General features: G+C 38.0%; 1 protein-coding gene and 1 long non-coding RNA gene across 6 annotated transcripts in view; one reads left to right on the plus strand and one right to left on the minus strand.

Moving 5' to 3' along the window:
- Positions 1-21336, plus strand: part of LOC117196520 (uncharacterized) — a 194841-nt gene that overhangs the window by 125497 nt on the left and 48008 nt on the right. Inside the window, exons 5-6 of the long non-coding RNA XR_007470555.1 lie at positions 45-138; positions 18432-20174. This is a non-coding gene — a long non-coding RNA (uncharacterized LOC117196520). The remainder of the gene's footprint in view (positions 1-44; positions 139-18431; positions 20175-21336) is intronic.
- Positions 1-21336, minus strand: part of ADGB (androglobin) — a 134475-nt gene that overhangs the window by 59223 nt on the left and 53916 nt on the right. For all 5 annotated transcript variants that reach the window (XM_033405334.2, XM_033405325.2, XM_033405350.2 and 2 more), the window contains 7 exons: positions 15389-15422; positions 14334-14517; positions 13080-13143; positions 9289-9391; positions 6743-6884; positions 5295-5409; positions 3015-3182 (listed from right to left, as the gene is read on the minus strand). In XM_033405334.2, the coding sequence (XP_033261225.1) occupies positions 3015-3182; positions 5295-5409; positions 6743-6884; positions 9289-9391; positions 13080-13143; positions 14334-14517; positions 15389-15422 (810 nt within the window). The remainder of the gene's footprint in view (positions 1-3014; positions 3183-5294; positions 5410-6742; positions 6885-9288; positions 9392-13079; positions 13144-14333; positions 14518-15388; positions 15423-21336) is intronic.

Raw genomic sequence — 21336 nt, forward strand, 5'->3', positions numbered from 1 at the left:
AGCTTTCTTGTTATATGATAATTTGATTATTTATTTATTTTTAGAGCTTATGACCACCACCAAGAGCCATCTAGAGCCACCACCTTGAGGACTGGATGGACAGAATTAACTTAAGGACCAATCAGACTAGTTAAAGAGGTAAGTCATGGCAGATTTTTGGAGACTGCTCATGCCCAAGGTGAGTGGTTTTCAACTGGGAGTGATTTGTGTCCCAGGTAGGGTTGACAGATAAGATACAAGAAACTGTAAGGGCAAATACCAGTTTAAACAAAACAAGACAATTCTCCTTATGGAAAATAAGGGAAGAGACTCTTCCCCTCCCTTTTCTTAGAGCATTCACTTTAGAAAACTTATAATTTTAAGTTCTCTCTCTCTCTTCTTCTTTGAAATATATGTAAATATTTTTAAAGGCTAAATAGCTATCTTGCCAGCTTTAAGATCCAGGAATATCTTTCTCAAGGACCTGGAAGTCATCTCTTTGAAATGTAATCATCAAGGAAGATAGCACCCCAATCCCCCAGTTTCTGTGGAAGGGGAGGAACCTAACCTTGGTGGGAGGCTCCCACCAACTTGGAAAAATACCTCCTGCCATAAAGGCATGAGAAGTTTATGTTTCTTTTGGATAAACCCAGTTAGGTAATGCAAATGGTCACTCCAAATAGCAGGTGAATTTAGGATTCACTATGTGTAACAAATGGTGCTATCAAATCCCTTTACTTAAGGGACTAATTATCATTTATCTTGAGAACATGTAGGTAGTGGGCAATATCTGCTGGGCTATACAAAAGGGTAAGGTTTCTTTGGCTCTTTGCTATCTCTTTAGCAGATTGCCCTTGACGGGTATCACATTCTGGTTTAACGCTTATTCAACAATCTTCTGTTTCTTCTACCTTTGTGGAGGTCTTCCTGGTTTGAAGGAGATTCTGTTTTTAATTATCTATCCCCAACAACACCTTATACCCAGTTAAAGTGGAATAACAGGGAAAATAAATTTTTAGTGTAATTTTTAACATAAGTATGTGCTATATATTGCACATACTGTTTGTTTATATGAAATTAAAATTTAATTGGGTGAAATGACTCTAGACAGAGACCTTGCACCCTTCACAAACATTAACTCAAAACGGACAGTAGACTGAAATGCAAAATGCAAAAGTATAAAATTCCTAGAAGATAACATAGGAGAAAATCTAGATGACCGGGGTATGGCAATGGCTTTATGGATGTAACACTCAAGCCAGGACCCATGAGAGAAAGAATTGATAAGCCGACTTCACTAAAATTAAAAACTTCTGCTCTGTAAGGAAAATGTCAAGAGAATGAGAAAACAAGTCATAGACCGGGAGAAAATATTTGCAAAGGAATACTTAAAACTCAATGATAAGGAAACAAACAACCTGATTAAAAATGGGCCAAAGACTTTAACAGACACCTCACCAAAGAAGATATCCAGGTGGCAAATAAGCATATCAAAAGATGTTCCATTTCGTATGTCATCAGGGAAATGCAAATTAAAATGAGATACCACTACACACCTATTAGAAAGGCCCAAATCTGGAACAAAGACAACATCAAATCCTGACTAGGATATAGAGCAACAGAAATTCTCATTCATTTTGGTGGGAATGAAAAATGGTACAGCCACTTTCGAAGACAGTTTGATAATTTTTATAAAACTAAACATACTCGTATCACATGATCCAGCAATTACACTCGTTTGTATTTACCCAAATGAGCTGAAAACATATGCCTTCACAAAAACTTGCACACAGATGTTTATAGCCACTTCATTCATAATTGCCAAAACTTGGAAGCAACTAAGATGTCTTTCAGTAAGTGAATAAATAAATAAACCGTGGTACATCCAGACAATGGAACATTATTCAGCATGAAAATGAAATGACCTATGAAGTCATGAAAAGACATGGAGGGAACTTAAATGTGTATTTCTAAGTCAAAGAAGCTAATTTGGAAAGACTACATACTTTATGACATTCTGGAAAAGGCAAAACTATGGAGACAATAAAAAAGATCAATGGGTGCCAGGGCTTGGGGGAGGGGAGAGATGACTAGGCAGAACACACAGGATTTTTAGGGCAGTGAAACTATTATATATGATACTACAATGATGGATACATGTTACTATACATTTGTCCAGACCCATAGAATGTACACCAAGAGTAAACTCTAGTGTAAACTGTGGACTTTGAGTGACTGATGTATCAATGTAGGTTCATCGATTGTAACAAACGTACCACTCATGGGGGGTGTTGATAAATAATGGGGAAGGCACGTGTGGCATCAGGGGATAAATGGGAAATCTCCATACCTTCTGCCCAATTTTGCAATGAACCTGAAACTACTCTAAAAATTAAGTCTTTAGTAAAACAAATTTTAACGGGGTGTCCTGTATTTTAATTTCCAACTCTAGCAACACTGCTCCCCAGGGGACCCTTGACAATGTCTGAAATCATTTTTAGTTGTCACAACTGGTATTTAGAGGATGCAGGCAAGCCATGCTGCCACTGACAGGTCAGGACCACAGCAAAAATCATCTGGCTCAAAATGTCAGTAGTGTACAGGGGGTACCACAAAGGCGTTTTGCTTCGCTCCCTCAAGGCTTTCAGTAAAGCCAGGATGCTACTCAACCCCACGAAAGTGTGAGGAAATAAATACCCCTGAGAGCACCCATCTATCAGTGGATAAACGTTACAATCGCCTCATCCTCTAGGGGGACCTTTCTAAGGGATGTCCTACACAGTTTATCAGGATTCCCTGGAGCATTGAGCCCCAGTAGCCCACAGCAGTAATTACCACATCCTTTCACGAATATTCTCCTCTTTCTCATTTCATTCTTCCTACTCTCTCGTTTCTGCTTGCTGACGTCACTTCCCAAATAAACTGTCTTCATCCAGAACATTTTCTCGGCTGATTTTGGGGGTCATCGAATATGTGAAACATTATTACAAACAGAACATACTCTTCTAGGAACATTACAGCCTGAACACGCTTACCCGGAAGTGCTGTGCAGTTAGTTTTTTATCCTGGAGGGGAATAGGGTAGTGAGCTGTTTGTAGATCCTTCAGGGCTGCAGAAAGTTTAGCCTTATCTTCGAAATTAGCGATCCCACGTCCAACAGCTTTCAAAATTGTTAAAGCCCGCTCTGTAAATCGGTAGCTCTCCTGTGAAGACAAAGCATAGCGGTCAGCCTCCCTTTTGCTTATTTAGGTGTAACTAGGTTTACAACAATTTAATTTCTGTTAATATATTAAACATCTGTTATATGACTAACTCAATAGTTATTTATGGAGGACTTACTTGATCAAAGCATTTTGCTAGGTGCTATGGTCTGAGGGATATAAAACAAGGAACATGATTCCTGCTCTAGTAGGAACGCATGGAAACAACACCTACCTCACTTTGGGGGCCAGGGGAAATTTCCCCAGAGTATGAACATCCAGCCTTTGTTCTGAAGAGTGTCTAGGAATTAGTCTGACAGCTGTGTGGAGTTTGACGACTGAAGGGCAGAGAAGTGTTCAGGGAGAGAGCAATAAAATAAGAAATACAAGAGGGTAAACTAGCGTGGGCTGCTGGCTCCCTTCTGCTATAAACTCTGAAGAAGCGATAAAAACAAGAAGGAGATAGGGCTGTCAGGAAGGAACTTATTTTTTTAAATGGAGAAAACACTGAGGTGTTTGCAGATTATCTTGCCTCGTGTGTGGTGGGTAGTTGGTGGCTGGTGGAGAGCTTACTCAGAGCAGAGGGTGCTTGAAGGAAGCATGACGAGGGTCAAGTAGGAGGAAAACGTTGTAAAGTCTGTTTTTGCCTCTTTCCTAGGGGCACCATGGTGCAGTCATTGCTCCACGGTTCCCTGCAGAAATTTTGAGGAATGGCATGAAAATGGGGTGAGAAACTGTTGAGAACAGATGAAACTGACTTGCCACCTTAACACATTTACTTCTTGCTGACCTTCTCCCAACCTCCCCGAAGCCTAGGGAAAGTCTCTTCTTAATGGTGTTTCTCCCTGAGATAAAACCATGACCAGAAAAGTTGTCTGGTTAAATGGTAGTTTTGGGAATGATCATGTATGGCTCTGAGGAGCTTGAGTCTCTCTGTTCTTGGGCCAGTCTATATCCCCTTTTGCTTCTTCATTAGAACTGAAGAATACTGGGGCCTGGATGTAAGCCCCAGTAATTTTTATAAGATGGAGGAGTTGGTAACGCCAGGGAAATATGAGTTCACAGACTAAAATAACTAAACACCTAGGGAGTTAAATCACCTAAAGAAAGAAACAAACTGCTTCCATGTCTTGGCTATTGTAAATGGTATTGCTATGAACATCGGGGTGCACGTGTCTTTTCGTGCCTTTTTGAATAAATGTGCAGGATATATATCCAGGAGTGGGATTGCTGGATCATATGGTAGCTCTATTTTTAGTTTTTTATGGAACCTCCGTACTGTTCTCCATAGTGGCTGCACCAATTTACATTTCCACCAACAGTGTAGGAGGGTTCCCTTTTCTCCACACCCTCTCCAGCATTTATTATTTGTAAGCTTTTTGATGATGGCCATTCTGACTGGTGTGAGGTGATACCTCATTGTGGTTTTGCCTTCCATTTCTCTAATAATTAGCAGTGTTGAGCATCTTTTTATGTGCCTGTTGGCCATCTGTATGTCTTCTTTAGAGAAATGTCTGTTTAGGTCTTCTGCCCATTTTTTGATTGGGTTGTTTGTTTTTTTGACATTGAGTTGTATGAGCTGTTTGTATATTTTGGAAATTAACCCCTTGCAGTCGCATCATTTGCAGATATTATCTCCCATTCCATAGGTTGTCTTTTCATTTTGTTGATGGTTTCCTTTGCTGTGCAAAAGCATTTAAGTTTGATACATGCACCCCAAGGTTCATAGCAGCACTATTTACCATAGCCAAGCAACCTCAGTGTCCATCAACAGATGAATGGATAAAGAAGGTGGGATATATCTAGTGGGAAGCAGCCGCATAGCACAGGGAGATCAACTCGGTGCTTTGTGACCACCTAGAGGGGTGGGATAGGGAGGGTGGGAGGGAGGGAGACGCAAGAGGGAAGAGATATGGGGACATATGTATATGTATAACTGATTCACTTTGTTATAAAGCAGAAACTAACACACCATTGTAAAGCAATTATACTCCCATAAAGATGTTAAAATAAAAAGGAAAAAATCGGTAAGTTGAAAACAAAATAACAATATGATTTAGTTCAAAATCTTTGAAAATAAGGCACAAAAAACATCACAGTTGCTCAAAGATTTACCAGTTCAAAGTTGGGTAGCACGACATCTTCATCCCCGACGACAAAGGTCACCATGCTGCAGATGTGTATGGAGTGCCCCACGGGGGAGTATGCGGTGAAGAGCAGCATGTGTCTCCTAAAGAGAGAGGACCGAGGGTTTCCTTTGTTGTAGTCCTTGCCTCTGTTAGCTTCTTGATGATACTTCGTGCTCAAATAAGTCAGACGCTATTAAGGGCTGAATTTTGTAACACAGATGAGGTAAAGACTGATGAATTTTTCACTTTGAAAGAACCCTCCGAGATCATGGAATCTATATCTCACTGATTATGCTGGACAGAAAACGATTACAGTAAATGACAAACTTGCACGTGTTGGAGACATGTCCCATAAACTGCGGACACGTTGCGAAACACTCGTCTGGATTTTTCCCCTAACAACAGTAATAATTCATGTTGGCCTAGTGCTCTGTAGCTTTCATAGTCAGTTTCTCACAAATGCGTAATTTCATGTGTGTTAATTGCGTCTCTCCTACCAAGGTTGCGGCATCAGGGAGAATACTGAGAGCATGTCCAAAACCCACCTGTCTATAGCTTAGGCTCTGTCGGGGGAAAAGCAGATAAAAATACTAGATTCTTTATCAGTTCCCCATCCTTGGTTGTCCTGATGGATGAGCACTCAGACAGAATAATGATTTCTGGGAGAATCTCTCCATACCAGAGTTTTTAGGGAAGATGTGAAAATATAGAAGTTTTAAAATTCATTATTTTTCTAGAAATATTGGACGCTTGCCACAGATTATCCTAGCACTTCATTTTGTTGCTTGGGCTTTGCTTTTGTACAAGAGCCATAGCTTTTTGTTGATCACATAGAATTATCATGATTGATCTTGGGAAATTCAGCAAAAATATTTATTTCATCTGAAATATGAGGTAATATTTTGAATTTTATCAAAATCATGAAAACTTTTCAATTATACACATTTTCTTTAAAATGAAAAATGTGATGTGCTTAACCAATTTTATCTTAACTCAAAATAGAACTACAGGTAAAATTAAAAACAAACTACAGGTAAAACTACAGATTTGTAGGCGAAAATGCTGTTTCTCAATCTGTTTTTAAATAAAATCATGGTTCTTATTAAGGAATTTAATAAATTTTACAATAAAACAAAGATCTTTTAATAAATTAATTTTAGGAAATGCTGAGTTAAACAAGTTTAAACTGTATTCTTTACTAAAGAAACAACCAGATTCTTTAACAATTATGAATCTTCCAAAAGGTACAGCATTTCTTCACTTTATTTGTTCACAGAATTATTTTTCTCAAGAATCATGATGATAGACCTCTGCTTTATGAAATTGCTTCAGGAAACAACATATTAGATTCCATATTGTTTCATTATTTAGTAGTCAAAAGTTTACAAGTCTTCAAATAATTCTTAGTATGGGAAAAATGAAGTCACTCCATACCCAACAGGCAGGCGAACCACTGTAGCCTTGGTGGCATACGTGTGAATTGTCACAACAAGATCACGTGGCCTCAGAGATTTCCAAGAAACTCTCTCAACTGTAAGTAGTCCAGGCTGTATGGGAGGGCTGTTCTTTGTTAAAGCTTTAGGAAAATTTAAAAGAAAAAAAAAACATATATATATATATATATATATATATATATATATATATATACAGAAATTTGACTGTGAGAGTATAGTTGGCTTTCACTGGTATTGCTTTTTACCAATAATGACATTAATAATATGATAATAACAATAATATTAACAACAACAACCAAGAATTAGACCTATTCTGAAGACATTCATAAAACATTAGAAACTACCTGAGTAAATAATTACTGGAAATAATACTCAAGAGGAATCAAGACCTTCTTCCCTCCCTAGCCTACTTTTCTCCTCGTAGCCATCCCCTCAGCTGAAGAAACCAAGAATGACAAAGTTAGGAAAAAGAGGACAGATAGGGGTATTTCACTGTAGTATACCACTGCTTTTCTTATGTAGGGCAGTAATAACAATATCCCACTAGATACAATTTTAAAGGAGGAAAAATACCACATCTGGGAAAATGAGAGATTTTCCTAAGATAGTGGCAAAGCAAGGGCAAAAGATGCCACTGTTTATTTAAGTTTTGAGCTTTGATCCTTAGCTTTGACTGTGTAGAAAAATAATTATCAAAATTTTAATTAAATTAATTAAAAATTACTTTTTATAAATTTAAAATTTTATCTAATTAAACTTTAATAATTTTTTTATCTTGAAATTGATAGAAAATAATGACTATTCTTCATCAGTAGCTGAGAGCAAAAGACTTCTACCCTGTTTCCAGATAACACTCAAGCTAAGGATACAAGGCCACCACATGACCTGAAATACCTCTACACATTTAGAGTTTCAATGTTCTAGGACATGGTGTGGCTTAGGAGCTACTGGTTAAGTGGACATACTAAGCTCACACCACTGAAGTCTGGAAAGTTTATTCAACAAATATTTATTGTCCACTTGCTGCACATCTGACACCATTCAAAACATTGGGTACATCCTGATGGAAAATCATAGTCTGTGCCCTCAGAGTGGGCAAAAAATTCAATACTAAGCATTCAGCAAATATTTGTACCTGTACAGTGTGAGGTACTGCTAATTTGAGTTAAATATAAATGCTTTAGTAAAATAAGCCAAACGAAGAATGCTGTTTTGTGCATATGTGCATGTGTTTGCAAGAAGCTGGCCTTAGAGAAGAGAAGGAACAGTCCATCTGTTAGAACAGGAGGGAAGGGTGACAAGAGCTTGGGAGAGTTCATTATGAGAAGATGAGTGGGTCATTTCCAATTTCTTCTATCTCTTCAGTGAAGACAGCAGCAAGGTCATCAGCTGAAAATGAGGAAGGATGAGAGTGGGAGTTGGAGATTTGAAGGCAGAGAGAGAGAGATTTGAAGGTTTGAAATAGTCACTCATGAGAATGAGAGCTGGGAGAATGAATGAACTCAGGAAATGTTGGCAGTGCTTAGGGGCTTTGCTTTGAGATTTGTGGTCCTCAATTTAAAGTGGGGCTAGGTAGTAGGATTTTTTTTTTTTTTCTCCAGTTACACTCAGCTGTTCTGATGAAACCCCAGGTTAGGCACAGAGATACCTTCAACCAATATTAGGATTTTGCCAGGAGTGTAAGATGAGAGGGTAAGAAGAGCACTTGTGTTGAGGGCATATGTGAGGATATAAATACAATCATGGACCATGGAAACTACGTTGGGAATAAGAGAAATAAAGATGTGGGGAGAGTGGACATAGAAGAAGTGGTAAGGTTGAGGGATGGAGGTCCCAGTTCAGTCCAAGACCTGTAGGGGTGGGAGTTCTAGAGAGAGCGAACTGGAGATTCAGGGGTGGGGGTCAGAGGACTTGAAATTTGATTAGGATAATACAGTTATTGGTATAATAACGTCTAAAATATAACCATGAAATTAGGGGGCCAAGGTGGGATGGAGGAAAAGATCTTTGGAATTGTCGAATCAAAGAAGAAAGAGTTCATGATTTTCAATAGATTTTGAAAGAATCAAGAATGATAACATGTGGGACTTCCCTGGCAGTCCAGTGGTTAAGACTCTGCCTTCCAGTGCAGGGGATGCAGGTTTCACCCCTGGTCGGGGAGCTAAGATCCCACATGCCTTGCAGCCAAAAACTCAAAACATAAAACAGAAGCAATATTGTAACAAATTCAATACAGACTTTAAAAATGGTCCATATCAAAAAATCTTAAAAAAAAAAAAAAAAAAGAATGATGACTTGTATAGGTAGAAAGCAAAACAGAGGCACCAGGTGTGCTCAAGAGGTGACCATAAGACCACAACACGGAGAGGGACAGGTGGCAAGAGTGAGTATAATCCTTGATGTCAGAGGAGTAGGAAGATCTTAGGAGGTCTGGAGAGGGAATAAGTTCCTTCACACATTATACATTTTCCCTGAACAGAAAGTGAGTTGGGATCTCAGACAGTAATTTTCTCATAGCCTTCTTACCTCCAGATTCTCCCCAGCGTACCAATGCAGAAAAGCAAATCAGTAGTTCAATGGGCTTTAGACTGTCCACAAATAGATAGTAGGACACACGTTCATCTGAGAACTGCAAGAAATCAGATCAATCATTGTATTTCATATCAGCCTATTAATGCTGTATTTTCCACTTCTATTAAAAGTACAATGTCTAACATTTATAGAGAATTTACTGTGTTCTAGACACCACGATAAGTACTTTACAGGTTTAATGATAGGAAGAAAATCACACCAGTGAATGTTGGCAGCAGTCCACGGAAGCTGGGTCTGCAGGGCCTGTGTGAGGCTGGCCACCATATCAGAGAGAGCCAAAGCTCTTCCCCGTGAGTAAAGAAAAGGGATATGCTTATTCCAGAAATGACAAATAGATGAAGAGATTGAGCCCAGAGCTGAGCAGTACTCAGAGGATAGGTCCTTAATAAGCAAACAGTCCATGGAGTAACTTTGGCAGAGAATGGAAATGTATGCTACTTGGTGGTTTTTGATATAAACCCTCTATTCCTTCTTTCTACAAGATCTTCAGAAATATACCCATTGTATGCTAATGAACCAAACTGGATTTTTGTTTTGGGCATGCAAGAAAGTACTGAGCACAACTGGAATGTCCTTTAGTGGACAGCCACATAAGGATTACATGAATGTGATTTTAATCCATTTTATGTGGGTACCGTTAATATCCATAATTATGGATGGAGAAACTGAAACACAGAGAGGGTAAGTAAATTGCCGAAGGTCACAGTACTTGCAAGTAGAAAAGCTGAGATTCAAGAGTAGGTCTGTCTATCTACCTGACTCCAATACTGATCACAATTATTGGGCTATTATTGCATTTCAGTTTCCCAGTGCTTCAGCATAATTTTGACTGATGGTATATTGTAAATGTGTTAATTTGTCATTATACTTTAAAAGCTTTCTATACTATTGAACAACAATATTTAAATCACAAGTTGCAATACAAAAGAAAAATCTCTAGCAATACTGTGAAAAAAGAAATCCTTATTAATCAAATATAACAAGATTTCTAGAAATGCTTGGTACAATGTAACTAATGAAAATGATCGCTTCGCTCAGTGTCTTCCGATAGTTAGCATTAGACTTTATTTCATTTGTTTTCTTTTGGCTGCCACATGTTGGTGATAGAGGCAGTTGTTTCAAACACTATCTAAAACTATGAAGGGCCCTGCATTTGCCAGCGCAGCCTGTGTGGCTGAGGAGGGGATTCTGCCTAGAGATCATTTGTTGTCATTTTAAAGAGCCTGAGAATTTGAGGGTGAGATGGCCCCCGAGGCCACATTCAGGGGCTCTGCTCTGGTGCAGGGACCAGACACCTTTGTGAGCCCCTTGCCAACCCCCATGACATCTCCCAGGGGACAGCTAAGGGATGTGCGGCAGACAGGCCTCAGGCTCTGTCTCCAGCTGAGCTGGTAGCGCCAGTGGCCACTAAAATCAGGACTGTCTGGCCTCAGACCACGAACAATCCATATTAAAGGCCATTAAGTTTGGGTACCGAAAACATCCTCTAAGAAAAAGTCATCATTTTCTCAGACCATTGATGTTAAAAAAAAAAATTCAGGGGAATGAAGGGACTCATAATGGATGCCGTCATTTTATTTTGCTAAGCTGGGACTTTAAAAGGAAAATAAAATTCTCCTTTTACCATCACTTCATAAAAATAGGATCGGAACAAAGAACAGTTGGCCATTTTCCGAACACACATACACATATATATTAGGGTGGTGATGTATAACAAAAACTCATATGCTAACTGCTCTTAGTAATAATAATGACAGCCAGCATTTATTTTCACTTACTAAGTATTAGGCATTCTTCTAAGTGTTTTACACATGTTCTCTCATTTATTTCTCAACTCTATGATGTTGGTCTGTCACTGCCATTGAATAAATAAGAAAACTGAGGCAAAGAGAACTTAAATAGCTTGCTCAGAGTCCCACCTCAGATGCAATCTAGATTCAAAACCCGGCAGTCTAGCTCCAGAGCCACTCATCTGCTTCCTCCAAAGGTGTGCTAGTGAGAAAGGCGCAGGTTTTACATCGGATAAACGCAGTTCTCGTGATGCTTGCGCCACTTACTAATTTGGTGATCTTGGGCATTTTACCCAAACTTGGTCTGCCTCAGTTTCCTAACCTGAAAATTGATAATAATAATTGTCCTTTCATTGAGTTTGCTATGAGGAGTTGATGTAATAAAGAAACTAGGTCAGGGCTAGGAACAGAGTCAGCACCTATAAATGACTATCATTTAAATATTGCCAATATTTTGAATATGACAACATTCCTAAGTTAACTGTAAACGGTATATTATTCTCATACTGTACTCTGGGTTCTGCTATTCCCAATTAACAGGCTTGTTTTGTTTTGTTTTGTTTTTTGTAAAATTTGTAAAATCAAAGTATTCCTCTGGGTGATTTTATAGATAGACTTCAGAACCTGGTCACCCATTCTGCCACCCCTGCAAACCCCACCCCAGTCACTACTACAGACCTGATTCTTACTTTCAGAGCAGGCAACCAGCTACAGAGCACCTCTTGAGGGATGCACAAACGGTTTTCTCTGCCTGCATTTTCATCTAGTACAAGTGCGAAGGGAGAAGTCATCACCAAGCCTCCTACTTCCCCCTCCAGCTCTGCATGCAGCTCATGGAGATGTTGGGGAAGTATCGCTGGGGGCTTGCAGGGCCCCATACAAGCGACATGCAAGTTTCAGCGCAATTTAGTTTCCCAGGATATGTTTCATAGTTTTCAACAAAATTCCACTCAATGTGACATTTGTTCGTTAATTCATTCAACAATTTTTTTTTTTTTTTTTTTACCAATTTCCTACTTCATACCAGGACCTGTACTTCAAAAGTAAAGAAAAGGACAGAGTTGTCCTTAAGATGCTGACAGAAAGTGGATGGGTAGGTAGAGGGGCACAGAGAAGTGACCATGCAGTTAGGATGGAGGGAGGGAAGTGTCTGGGTGGGGACAGTCATACAGAGTGCATGGAGTCAGGGTACTTGACCCAGACTCTACAGGCAGAGAAGGAGGTCTCACAGGGTCAAGGACGTCCATGCTGTTCTGAAGGACTTCTAGGTGTTAGCCAGATGAAGGCAATAAGGATGAAGAAGAATGAACTCCAGACAGAGGGAAGAACGTGGACAAAAATAACAGAAATGTTAGTGAAAATGTGCTTATATTTTAGGAATTGCGTGCAAGTCAGTAAACACTAATTGAAATCAAATGTAGTGAATTTACTTGTGCTTTTCCTTCATTTATTCATAAGTCAAAACTTCCTTTATGTGAATTTATATAATAATGCGGCTCAGCATTGAACCAGTGCAACACAATCAGATGGATCACACCTGGGGATATGAGGTAGAAGAATTTTGCTTATTGTCTGTATCAGAGATTAGTAGAAGACCCTAAGAATTAAATATTTTTTATTTAAGATTTTTTTTTTGATGTGGACCATTTTTTAAAGTCTTTATTGAATTTGTTACAATATTGCTTCTGTTTTATGTTTTGTTTTTTTGGCCGCAAGGTATGTGGGATCTTAGCTCCCCAACCAGGGATCAAACCCGCACCCCCTGCATTGGAAAGCGAAGTCTTAACCACTGGACCACCAGGGAAGTCCCTTAAATTTTTAAATATAATTATGTTAGAAGTTTAGAAATGCTTGATAAATTTGAAAGTGTTTTTCACTAGCATGATTCCATTAAAAATTTAAGAAGGGAAAGAAAAGAGATCATTATCTATTTACCTTGAATTCTGATTTTTGAAAGTTAAGGCAATATGAACTTGGCTTGTGGAAAATATATATATTCCTGAAAAACATTATTTATAACAGGTTATTGTCATCATATGCAACAAAACAGTACTACATGCTAAGTTTCTCAGAAGCAAATAATTATAGGCAAAACAGGTAAAGACAGATGAAAGTTAAAAAAATAATAACAACTCAGAAAGGAAAAAAGTGGTTGCCAGGGGCTGGAGGTGAGGAAAATAGGGAGAGATTGGTAAAAAGGGCACAAACTTTCAGTTATAAGATGAATAAGGTCTGAAGATCTAATGTATAACATGGAAACTATCATTGATAACACTATATTGTATAATTAAAATTTGCTAAGAGAATAGAACGTAAATGTTCTCACACAATAAAAAAATAAATATATGAGGTGATAGATATGTTGGTTAACTTGATGGGGGGATCTTTCACAATATATATGTGTATCAATTCATCACCATGTACACTTTAAATACTTACAATTTTATTTGTCAATTGCATCTCAATAAAGCTGAGAAAAAATAATAACTGTATTGAATTAGTTGTCTGAAAGGGACAAAAATGATCTCCTTCAGTGGATAAACTGCCTTCATCTTAATAAACAAATAAGTCTTTGAGGATAAGCTGAAACTGGCCTGAGACTGGTTTGGCTATTCATGTTTCATGTGGACAATCAACTCATCCATATTTCCTTCTAATATTGTTTTTTCTTATTAGTTATCTATTTTATACATATTAGTGTATATATGTCAAGCCCAATCTCCCAATTCATCCCCCCACCCCCCCACTATCCCCCCTTGGTGTCCACACGTTTGTTCTCTACATCTGTGTCTCTATTTCTGTCTTGCAAACCAGTTCATCTCTACCATTTTTCTAGATTCCACATATATGCATTAATATATGATATTTGTTTTTCTCTTTCTGACTTACTTCACTCTGTATGACAGTCTCTAGGTCCATCCACATCTCTACAAATGACCCAATTTTGTTCCTTTTTATGGCTGAGTAATACTCCATTGTATATATGTACCACATCTTCTTTATCCATTTGTCTGTCGATGGGCATTTAGGTTGCTTCCATGACCTGGCTATTGTAAATATCCTTCTAATAGTTTTGTTTGATATTATATCAACACCAGACTAATATTGGCTTAACTCTTTTAAATGAAAGCTAAAAATGAATAGCTTATATACCCACTGTAGTAAATGCACACAAAAATGTATACTTACTGAAAGCACACACAGAAGTCTTCAAAATCTAACCATATTTCTTTAGAAACACCATTATTTACTGTTGCAAGTTCCTCCTTTGATTTTTCCTGTGTTGCTGTTGTCTGGCTGGCCAAATCTCTTTCCAGACTGATTCCTTCAGCTGGATGGGCTGCATCATTCAATCCATAGTCTGGTAGTTCATCTGTGTACAGCAGAAGACAGCCATGTCAAACATACCTAATTGTTAAATATTAAATTATTAAGATATGAAAAATTGTAGAGGAGAGCTCACATATCAAAATCTATTTTTGAGAAAATATTTACTGAGATAATAATTCACATGCAGGCCTCAAATTTGTAGAGGTCCATACAAAGACCCATTTTCATACCCTCAGGAGAATTTAATCATAACTTACATGCAGGGTGTCCAGAAATTTTGAAATCACTTTCATAAATTTGTGCACACATTCTTTAGAGACTAAAGTTATAACAGAAGCTAGCTGGTTTATGTATTTAAAATCTGCTGTAAACAGCCATATTCATGTAAGAGGGGCTAACGCAGACAACAGAAGGAGAAGCAAAAACTTGAAAGATCTATTGCGATTGATGTATTTCTGTAAGCCCTGCAGTCAGTGATTCCGTAATCTTATTTTATGTTTATCAAGAAATGGCATAAAGTTCTCATACACTTCTCTTGAACCAAAATGTTATAGACACACACGCCACATAACACTTTTTTGGATTTTAGCCTTGGTCAAGTCTTTATTTAGGATCTGAGGAATTTGCAGTGGTTTCAGTGCTTTGATCATAACATGCATGCATTAAGACACAAGAACTTTACTCATGGGACTTTAATCAGATAGTCTTTTATTTTGACTTTAAGCTTGAATTTAACAAGTGAGATTATCTGATTTTTCTAGCCCAGAGCAGATTAGACTCAACACATCAGAGAAAGCACTGGAGGGAGGCTGCTGAGAGCCAGGAGGAGGGAGAGCAAAAAGCTGTCAAGAAGCAGAGACCCCTTTGTGCTTTGATGTCTGTGAAAAAAAGTCACGAGAAGATTATTAATTTACCTTTTCTGAGTATAGCTTGTGAAGCAGCATTACCCTGTGAGATGAAAGGAACACGCTAAGAAACCATTTATAAATTCGACAAAACATTACAGCTCTCTAAAGCACCACAGTTTTTAAAAGAGTTAATACAGTCTTTTAAACACTGAAGAAATAGATTTCTACAAATACTTACTAAAACCTACAGCAAAACGAAATTTGTTTTTAACCTTAAAATTCAAAAGATGTGAATTTGGCTGAGAGTTTAAGTTTGTGACATTAAAATACAGAAGATATGAGTGTATTAAACCTTTGAATCTTATAATAAAAGTTAAATAAAAACAGTAATATCCCCGAGTAGATATACTAGTTGGTATGAGGCACCTATAATTAATACAGATTGAGTAAAATGAGATTATGATTGATAATTAGTGTATGGAACCTAAGGATTATTTCAAATTATAAAAATGTTTTCTCAAATTTTTAACAGGGAAAATAAGCTTCACATGTATAACTCTGTTATCTCTGGGACACAATTAAAATAAGTATAAAAGATAAAATGGTATAAATTTATACAGACTGATGGGTGATATTTTGGATGATGTAAAGTGTATGGAGAAGACAACAGAGTAGACAAAACTGAACACTAAGTGCTGGTGAGAAGCAAGCCCTTCCACACCTTAGGACCCCAGAAACAATTAGCGGGCACTGGGAAGGACAGAATGAGATACAGGTTGAAATACAGGGATGGGTTGAATGTCTATATAAGGAACAGACAAATCCCCACTTCTCCCTAATCCCTTCTGGTTTAGCATCTATCCTTCTTCTGCTTAAATAGGACACTGGAAGTTGCTTCAAGTAGAGAAATTAAATGAAAAGTCTCCAGATCTGGGTTCACGGATACTGTGGGAAGCAAGAAAGTTTACTACACAGAGAGGAGAGGAATTAAGTGAACATCCACATGCTGAACTTTGAGACTCTCAGGAACCCTGTGCTGCTCAGCTTTAATAACTCTGGTGGGTAAGGATATAACAATCCTTATGACCACATTCCACCCCAGCAGGGAGATTAGAGGACCCTTAACCTGAGACACTGAACAGAGCCAGGGAAAATCCTCAGGGAATCTGATATTTGGAGCTAGTCCCACCCCAAATGAGGCTCATTTACCCCCAATTATCTCAAATTAAAGCTTCCAGTTGACAAGCTCTATCCATGCCATAAAGCTTCTTCTAATTAGCAGCTCTTTAATTTCATAAATTCCTTAAATATATGTGTACAACAAAGAATTGCTAGATAATTGAGGAAAGAGTCTCATATAAAAGAAATAAACTAATGGGTGTGGGTAGGGAGAGTCACAGGAATCAGAAATGATAATATAGGGAGAAATTTTTAAGTTAGTAATATCAGAAAGTTAAGAAGATATTCATTTATCAAATAAACTATAAAAATACAATAAAGAACAAGAGACAGTTCTTGGAAACTAAAAATAGGAAAGTGAAATAAATTCAATAGAAAGTTTGGATGCAAAGTTGATACAAAAGACTCAGAGAAGAAAACTAAAAAACTTTTCAAAGAAAACATAGGTAAAAATCTTCACAACATTGGATTTGACATTGGTTTCTTAGATATGACAATAAAAACACAGACCGCAAAAGTAAAAATAAAAAGGGCTACATAAATAATCTTCTGTCATTCAAAGGACATAATCAACAGAGTGAAAATGCAACCTATGGAATGAGAGAAATTATTTGCAACTCATATGTCTAGTAAAGGGTTAACATCAAGAATATATGAAGAACTTCTACAAAAACAATATAAAATAAACAAACCCAATTTAAATGGGTAAAGGACTTGAATAGACATTTGTCCAAAGAAAATATACAAATGGCCAACAAGCACATGGAAAACGTCCTCCACATCACTCATCCTTAGGGGAATACAGATCAAAACTGCAATGAGATACCACCCTCTCACAGCCACTGGGATGACTACTGTTAAAGAAAAAAGAAAAAAAAACAGAAAATGACAAGTGTTATTGTTACTGTTATGTGGTGAGGATGTAGAGAAATTGGAACCTTTTTGTACTTTCTGTGGGAATATAAAATGGTGCAGTTGCTATGGAAAACAGTATGGTGGTTCCTGAAAAAGCTAAAAATAGAATTAACGTATGATCCAACAATTCCACATCTGAGTATATACCCAAAAGAACTGAAGGCAGCATCTCAAAGAAACATTTATACACGCATGTTCATAGCAGCATTATTCACCAAGTATCCATTGATGGATGTATGGATAAACAAAAGGTGGTATATGTATATGCACAATGGAATATTATTCAGCCTTAAAGGAAAGAAATTATGACACATGGTACAACATGGATGAACATGGACACATGAACATGGATGAGGACATTTTACTAAGTGAAGTAAGCCAGCCACAAAAATACAAATACTGTATGATTTCACTTATATGAAGTACCTAGAGTAATCAGAATCCTAGAGACAAAAAGTAGAATGGTGGTTTTAAGGGGCTGAAAAGGGGCAGGAATGCAGAATGATTTAATGGGTATAAAGTTTTAGTTTTGTAAGATGAAATGATTTCTGGAGGTTAGTGGCACAGCAATGTGAATGTATTCAATATTACTGTTCTCAGAAAAGGAAATTCTTGTGGAAAAAGTATAAGAAAATTCTGCAGAACTGAAAAACTTGAGTATCCAGGTTGAACGGGCTCATGGAGTACCTAGCACAGTTCATGTAAACAGACTCATTTACGTGGCCAATCACTGTAAATTTTTCTTATTTCAAGAATGGAAGGAATGTCTTAAAACATTCCCAGAGGGGAAAAACAAGAGTCATACAGAACAGATCAAGAATCAAAATGTTATCTGTATTCTTAAGAGCAATGGTTGAAGGTAAAAGACAAAAGTTAAGGAACAGAGTTAAAATTCTGAAAGAAAGAACATCTACACTGTAATCCTACAACACGCCAAAATATAAACCAGGGGAGGGGGTGGAATACAGACATCTGCAGGCATACGAACCCCTCATCATCTTCACTTCCCACGCAGTTTTTCTCAGGGAGTACTAGAAGATGTGCACCACCTAAATGAGGGTATCAAGTAGCAGGAGAGCATCGTTTCCAAGAATTAGAAAATCCATCAGAGGAGAGAGAGAAAAGAAAGTCCAATGATGACAGGTGCAAGCTTCCATCAGCTGGAACAAGAGCAAGAGAGCAAAGGATTCCAGAGGGTGATATCTCCAGGAAAACAGGTGGCATTGGTAATCTGATGTGTTTGTGTGGTAAATGGGGTTTAAAGGTATTTGTTCAATGGTGTTCCTTTTTCTTAAAAAAGAGTGTTTGGGAAGGCTTCCTAATGTGTCATAGAAAAAAAATGAAGTAATTGGTTTGTACAAAAAGTTGTGTAAGAAAAGAAATTTGTCTCTCCAATAAAAATCCTTCCACAGCTAGAATATTTTTTAACGGAAGAATACTTTTCTTTATTACCATCCTTCTATTACAGCTTGAAGTAATGATGAAGGTGGAAACGGAAACAGGTAAATAATTAATGCCTGACTTGCACTAAATATTAATTCCTAAGGAAGGTCTGAAAACAGGCCTATTGTCCCTAATATTTGTATCTATCTTAAGGGCAAAGGTAGGGTAATTTTGCTGTTTAAAAACATGAACTATATTAGGCTCGGCTAGTCTGAGATAACAAACCAATCCTGAAATTTCAATGGCTTAACACATAGGGTTAACTTCTCCCTCATATTCAGCCTATTTTGGGGGGCTCCTTTTCAAGGGATTCCTTTCCCAGTTGTGATGTAGGGATCTAGAAACTTGTATCTTGTAGCCTTGCCACCGGGATACGCAGTTTCCTGATGGTTGTGGGAGAAGCAGAGAGCTGCAAAGCCACGTGCAGACTCATTAAGTGCTTCGGCCTGAAATGGCACACGTCACTAATGCCTGCGGTCTATCAGCCAGATTGTGTGTCGAAGGCAAGATCAAGAGCAGGGCCGGCTTCATGAGTGTGTGATCACTCAGGGCGCTGGGCTCAGAAGGGCCCTGTGTTTGTTTTAATGCTCTGCTGTCACTCTCTTGACATTCTTAATAACTGTTGAACAAGGGGCCCTGCATTTTCATTCCACAAGTTATGCAGCCAGTCCCAGTTACGAGCCAGGAGCCAGACCTGTGAGAGGCCTGGGAAATACAGAGGGGGCACTGAGACTCCCAGGGGGCAGTGGGCATCTCAGTCAGAGATCCTGCCAGTCAAGCCACAATGCAGAGCCCTTCATTTCCACCGTTAGGGCTCCAGCTCTTACGGCTCGTAGAACTCTTAGCTTCCCCAACAGTTTCATCCCTTTTAGGTGAGAAGCATTACATAACAGTTCACGAAATCTCAACGGGGTCTGCTCTGGTATCCAGCCTCACAGCTAGAGTACTGATTGGACAAAAACTTGTGAAATGAAAAAATCTTGAAGACAGAGGAAAGTGGAGGTATGGGATGGTAAGCGAATACAGGAGTGCTAAATCCTTATCTTCTATAGCAAGAGGTCGAGAGATAATGTTTCATTGATAGATGGAGAAAGAACGGAATTCAGCCATTCAACAAATACGTAACAGTGTCTGTCATGTGCTAGGCATCTTTGCAGGTGCTGAGGGAGAAACAGTATATGATAAAAGATCAAGATCTCTGCCTTCATAAAGCCTCTGCTACTTAGAAATATGGAGACACATAGCAGAAGAAACGCTTAAATAAAAGTGACTGACTCTGGGGAGGAAGGCTAAAGAATGAGGAGGGGTAATACAGGTTGGTTATTTTATGATTATCTTTTTGGTAACTTTTGACTCTTTAAAACTATTGCATACAATACTTTGAAATTAAGAAAAAAAGTTTAACAATGTTTAAGTCTATTCATTCTTCTTGCAAGATTTCTCATCTGTTAGTCTCTCCTTTTCAACTAATTCTAAAAAATGTGTTTACCTGCATGTGATTCTCTGCCCTCCAATGTATCTTATACCATTTATAGAGGTTGGTAGAAATCAACTATGGTTCATTCACATAATGAAAGAGTATGTGACTTTAAGAATAAAGACGCTCTTTAGGCATAGTGAAATTATCTCCAGTATTTACTAAGTAAAAACTTTAAAAAATTTCATTAAGTTTTGAGTAGAAAAAGGTGGAATATTGTGTGTTTCTTTATATTTACATAAAGACACCCTGAAAGTGTCCTACAGAGGGCAAAGCAGTGAAAGTGGGAGAAGTACTTACATGGAAACAAGAATTCTTGATGTGTGCCTTATAATTTTATTTTTGAACATGCAAATATATTATGCATTAAAACCCTTTCCCACCTACCACACTGACAGAAGTTGAAACATCAGACAATATATGGGTTGGCCAGAATGTGGTGCAGAGAAAATTCTCATCCAGTGCATTTTATTGTAAGGTTAAAAGGTGAATGTCCTATTACCCATCAGTGATGCTCCCAGATTCATATCCTAGAACGGAGCTTCCTAGGCTAGTATCCACTGGGGCCCATGGTTAGATTTTAGGAATCCATGAACATGGCTGCTTGAAAGATTATTTTCATCTTTAGCTGAAGTTCAGCATTCAGTTTTCTTCAGTTTTCAATTTATCAATGCAGGTGAGTAGCTACAGTGTTATTGGCAATAACTGTGACTTTATCCATGAAAAAAATCACAATATTTTACATTATATTAGAGTTGTTGCAAAATCCAAAATGTCACATATGCTTGAAGTTACAGCAGTTATTAGGCCCATTGTCAGATTCCATGTGGTCACATCTTCCTGTCTACAGACACTCTTGTAACCTGAACTGCCCAACTATCTGGGAGCTATCCTTTAGTATACCTTCAACCACCAAATCGTGAAGTTGTATGTTCACACGGTGCTAACCCAGACAGCTGTTCTGCTTTCCACTGTTCCCTGTTGCCAATACTCAGCTCAT

The sequence above is a fragment of the Orcinus orca genome, chromosome 12 (assembly GCF_937001465.1).
Source record: "Orcinus orca chromosome 12, mOrcOrc1.1, whole genome shotgun sequence".
NCBI lineage: Eukaryota > Metazoa > Chordata > Mammalia > Artiodactyla > Delphinidae > Orcinus > Orcinus orca.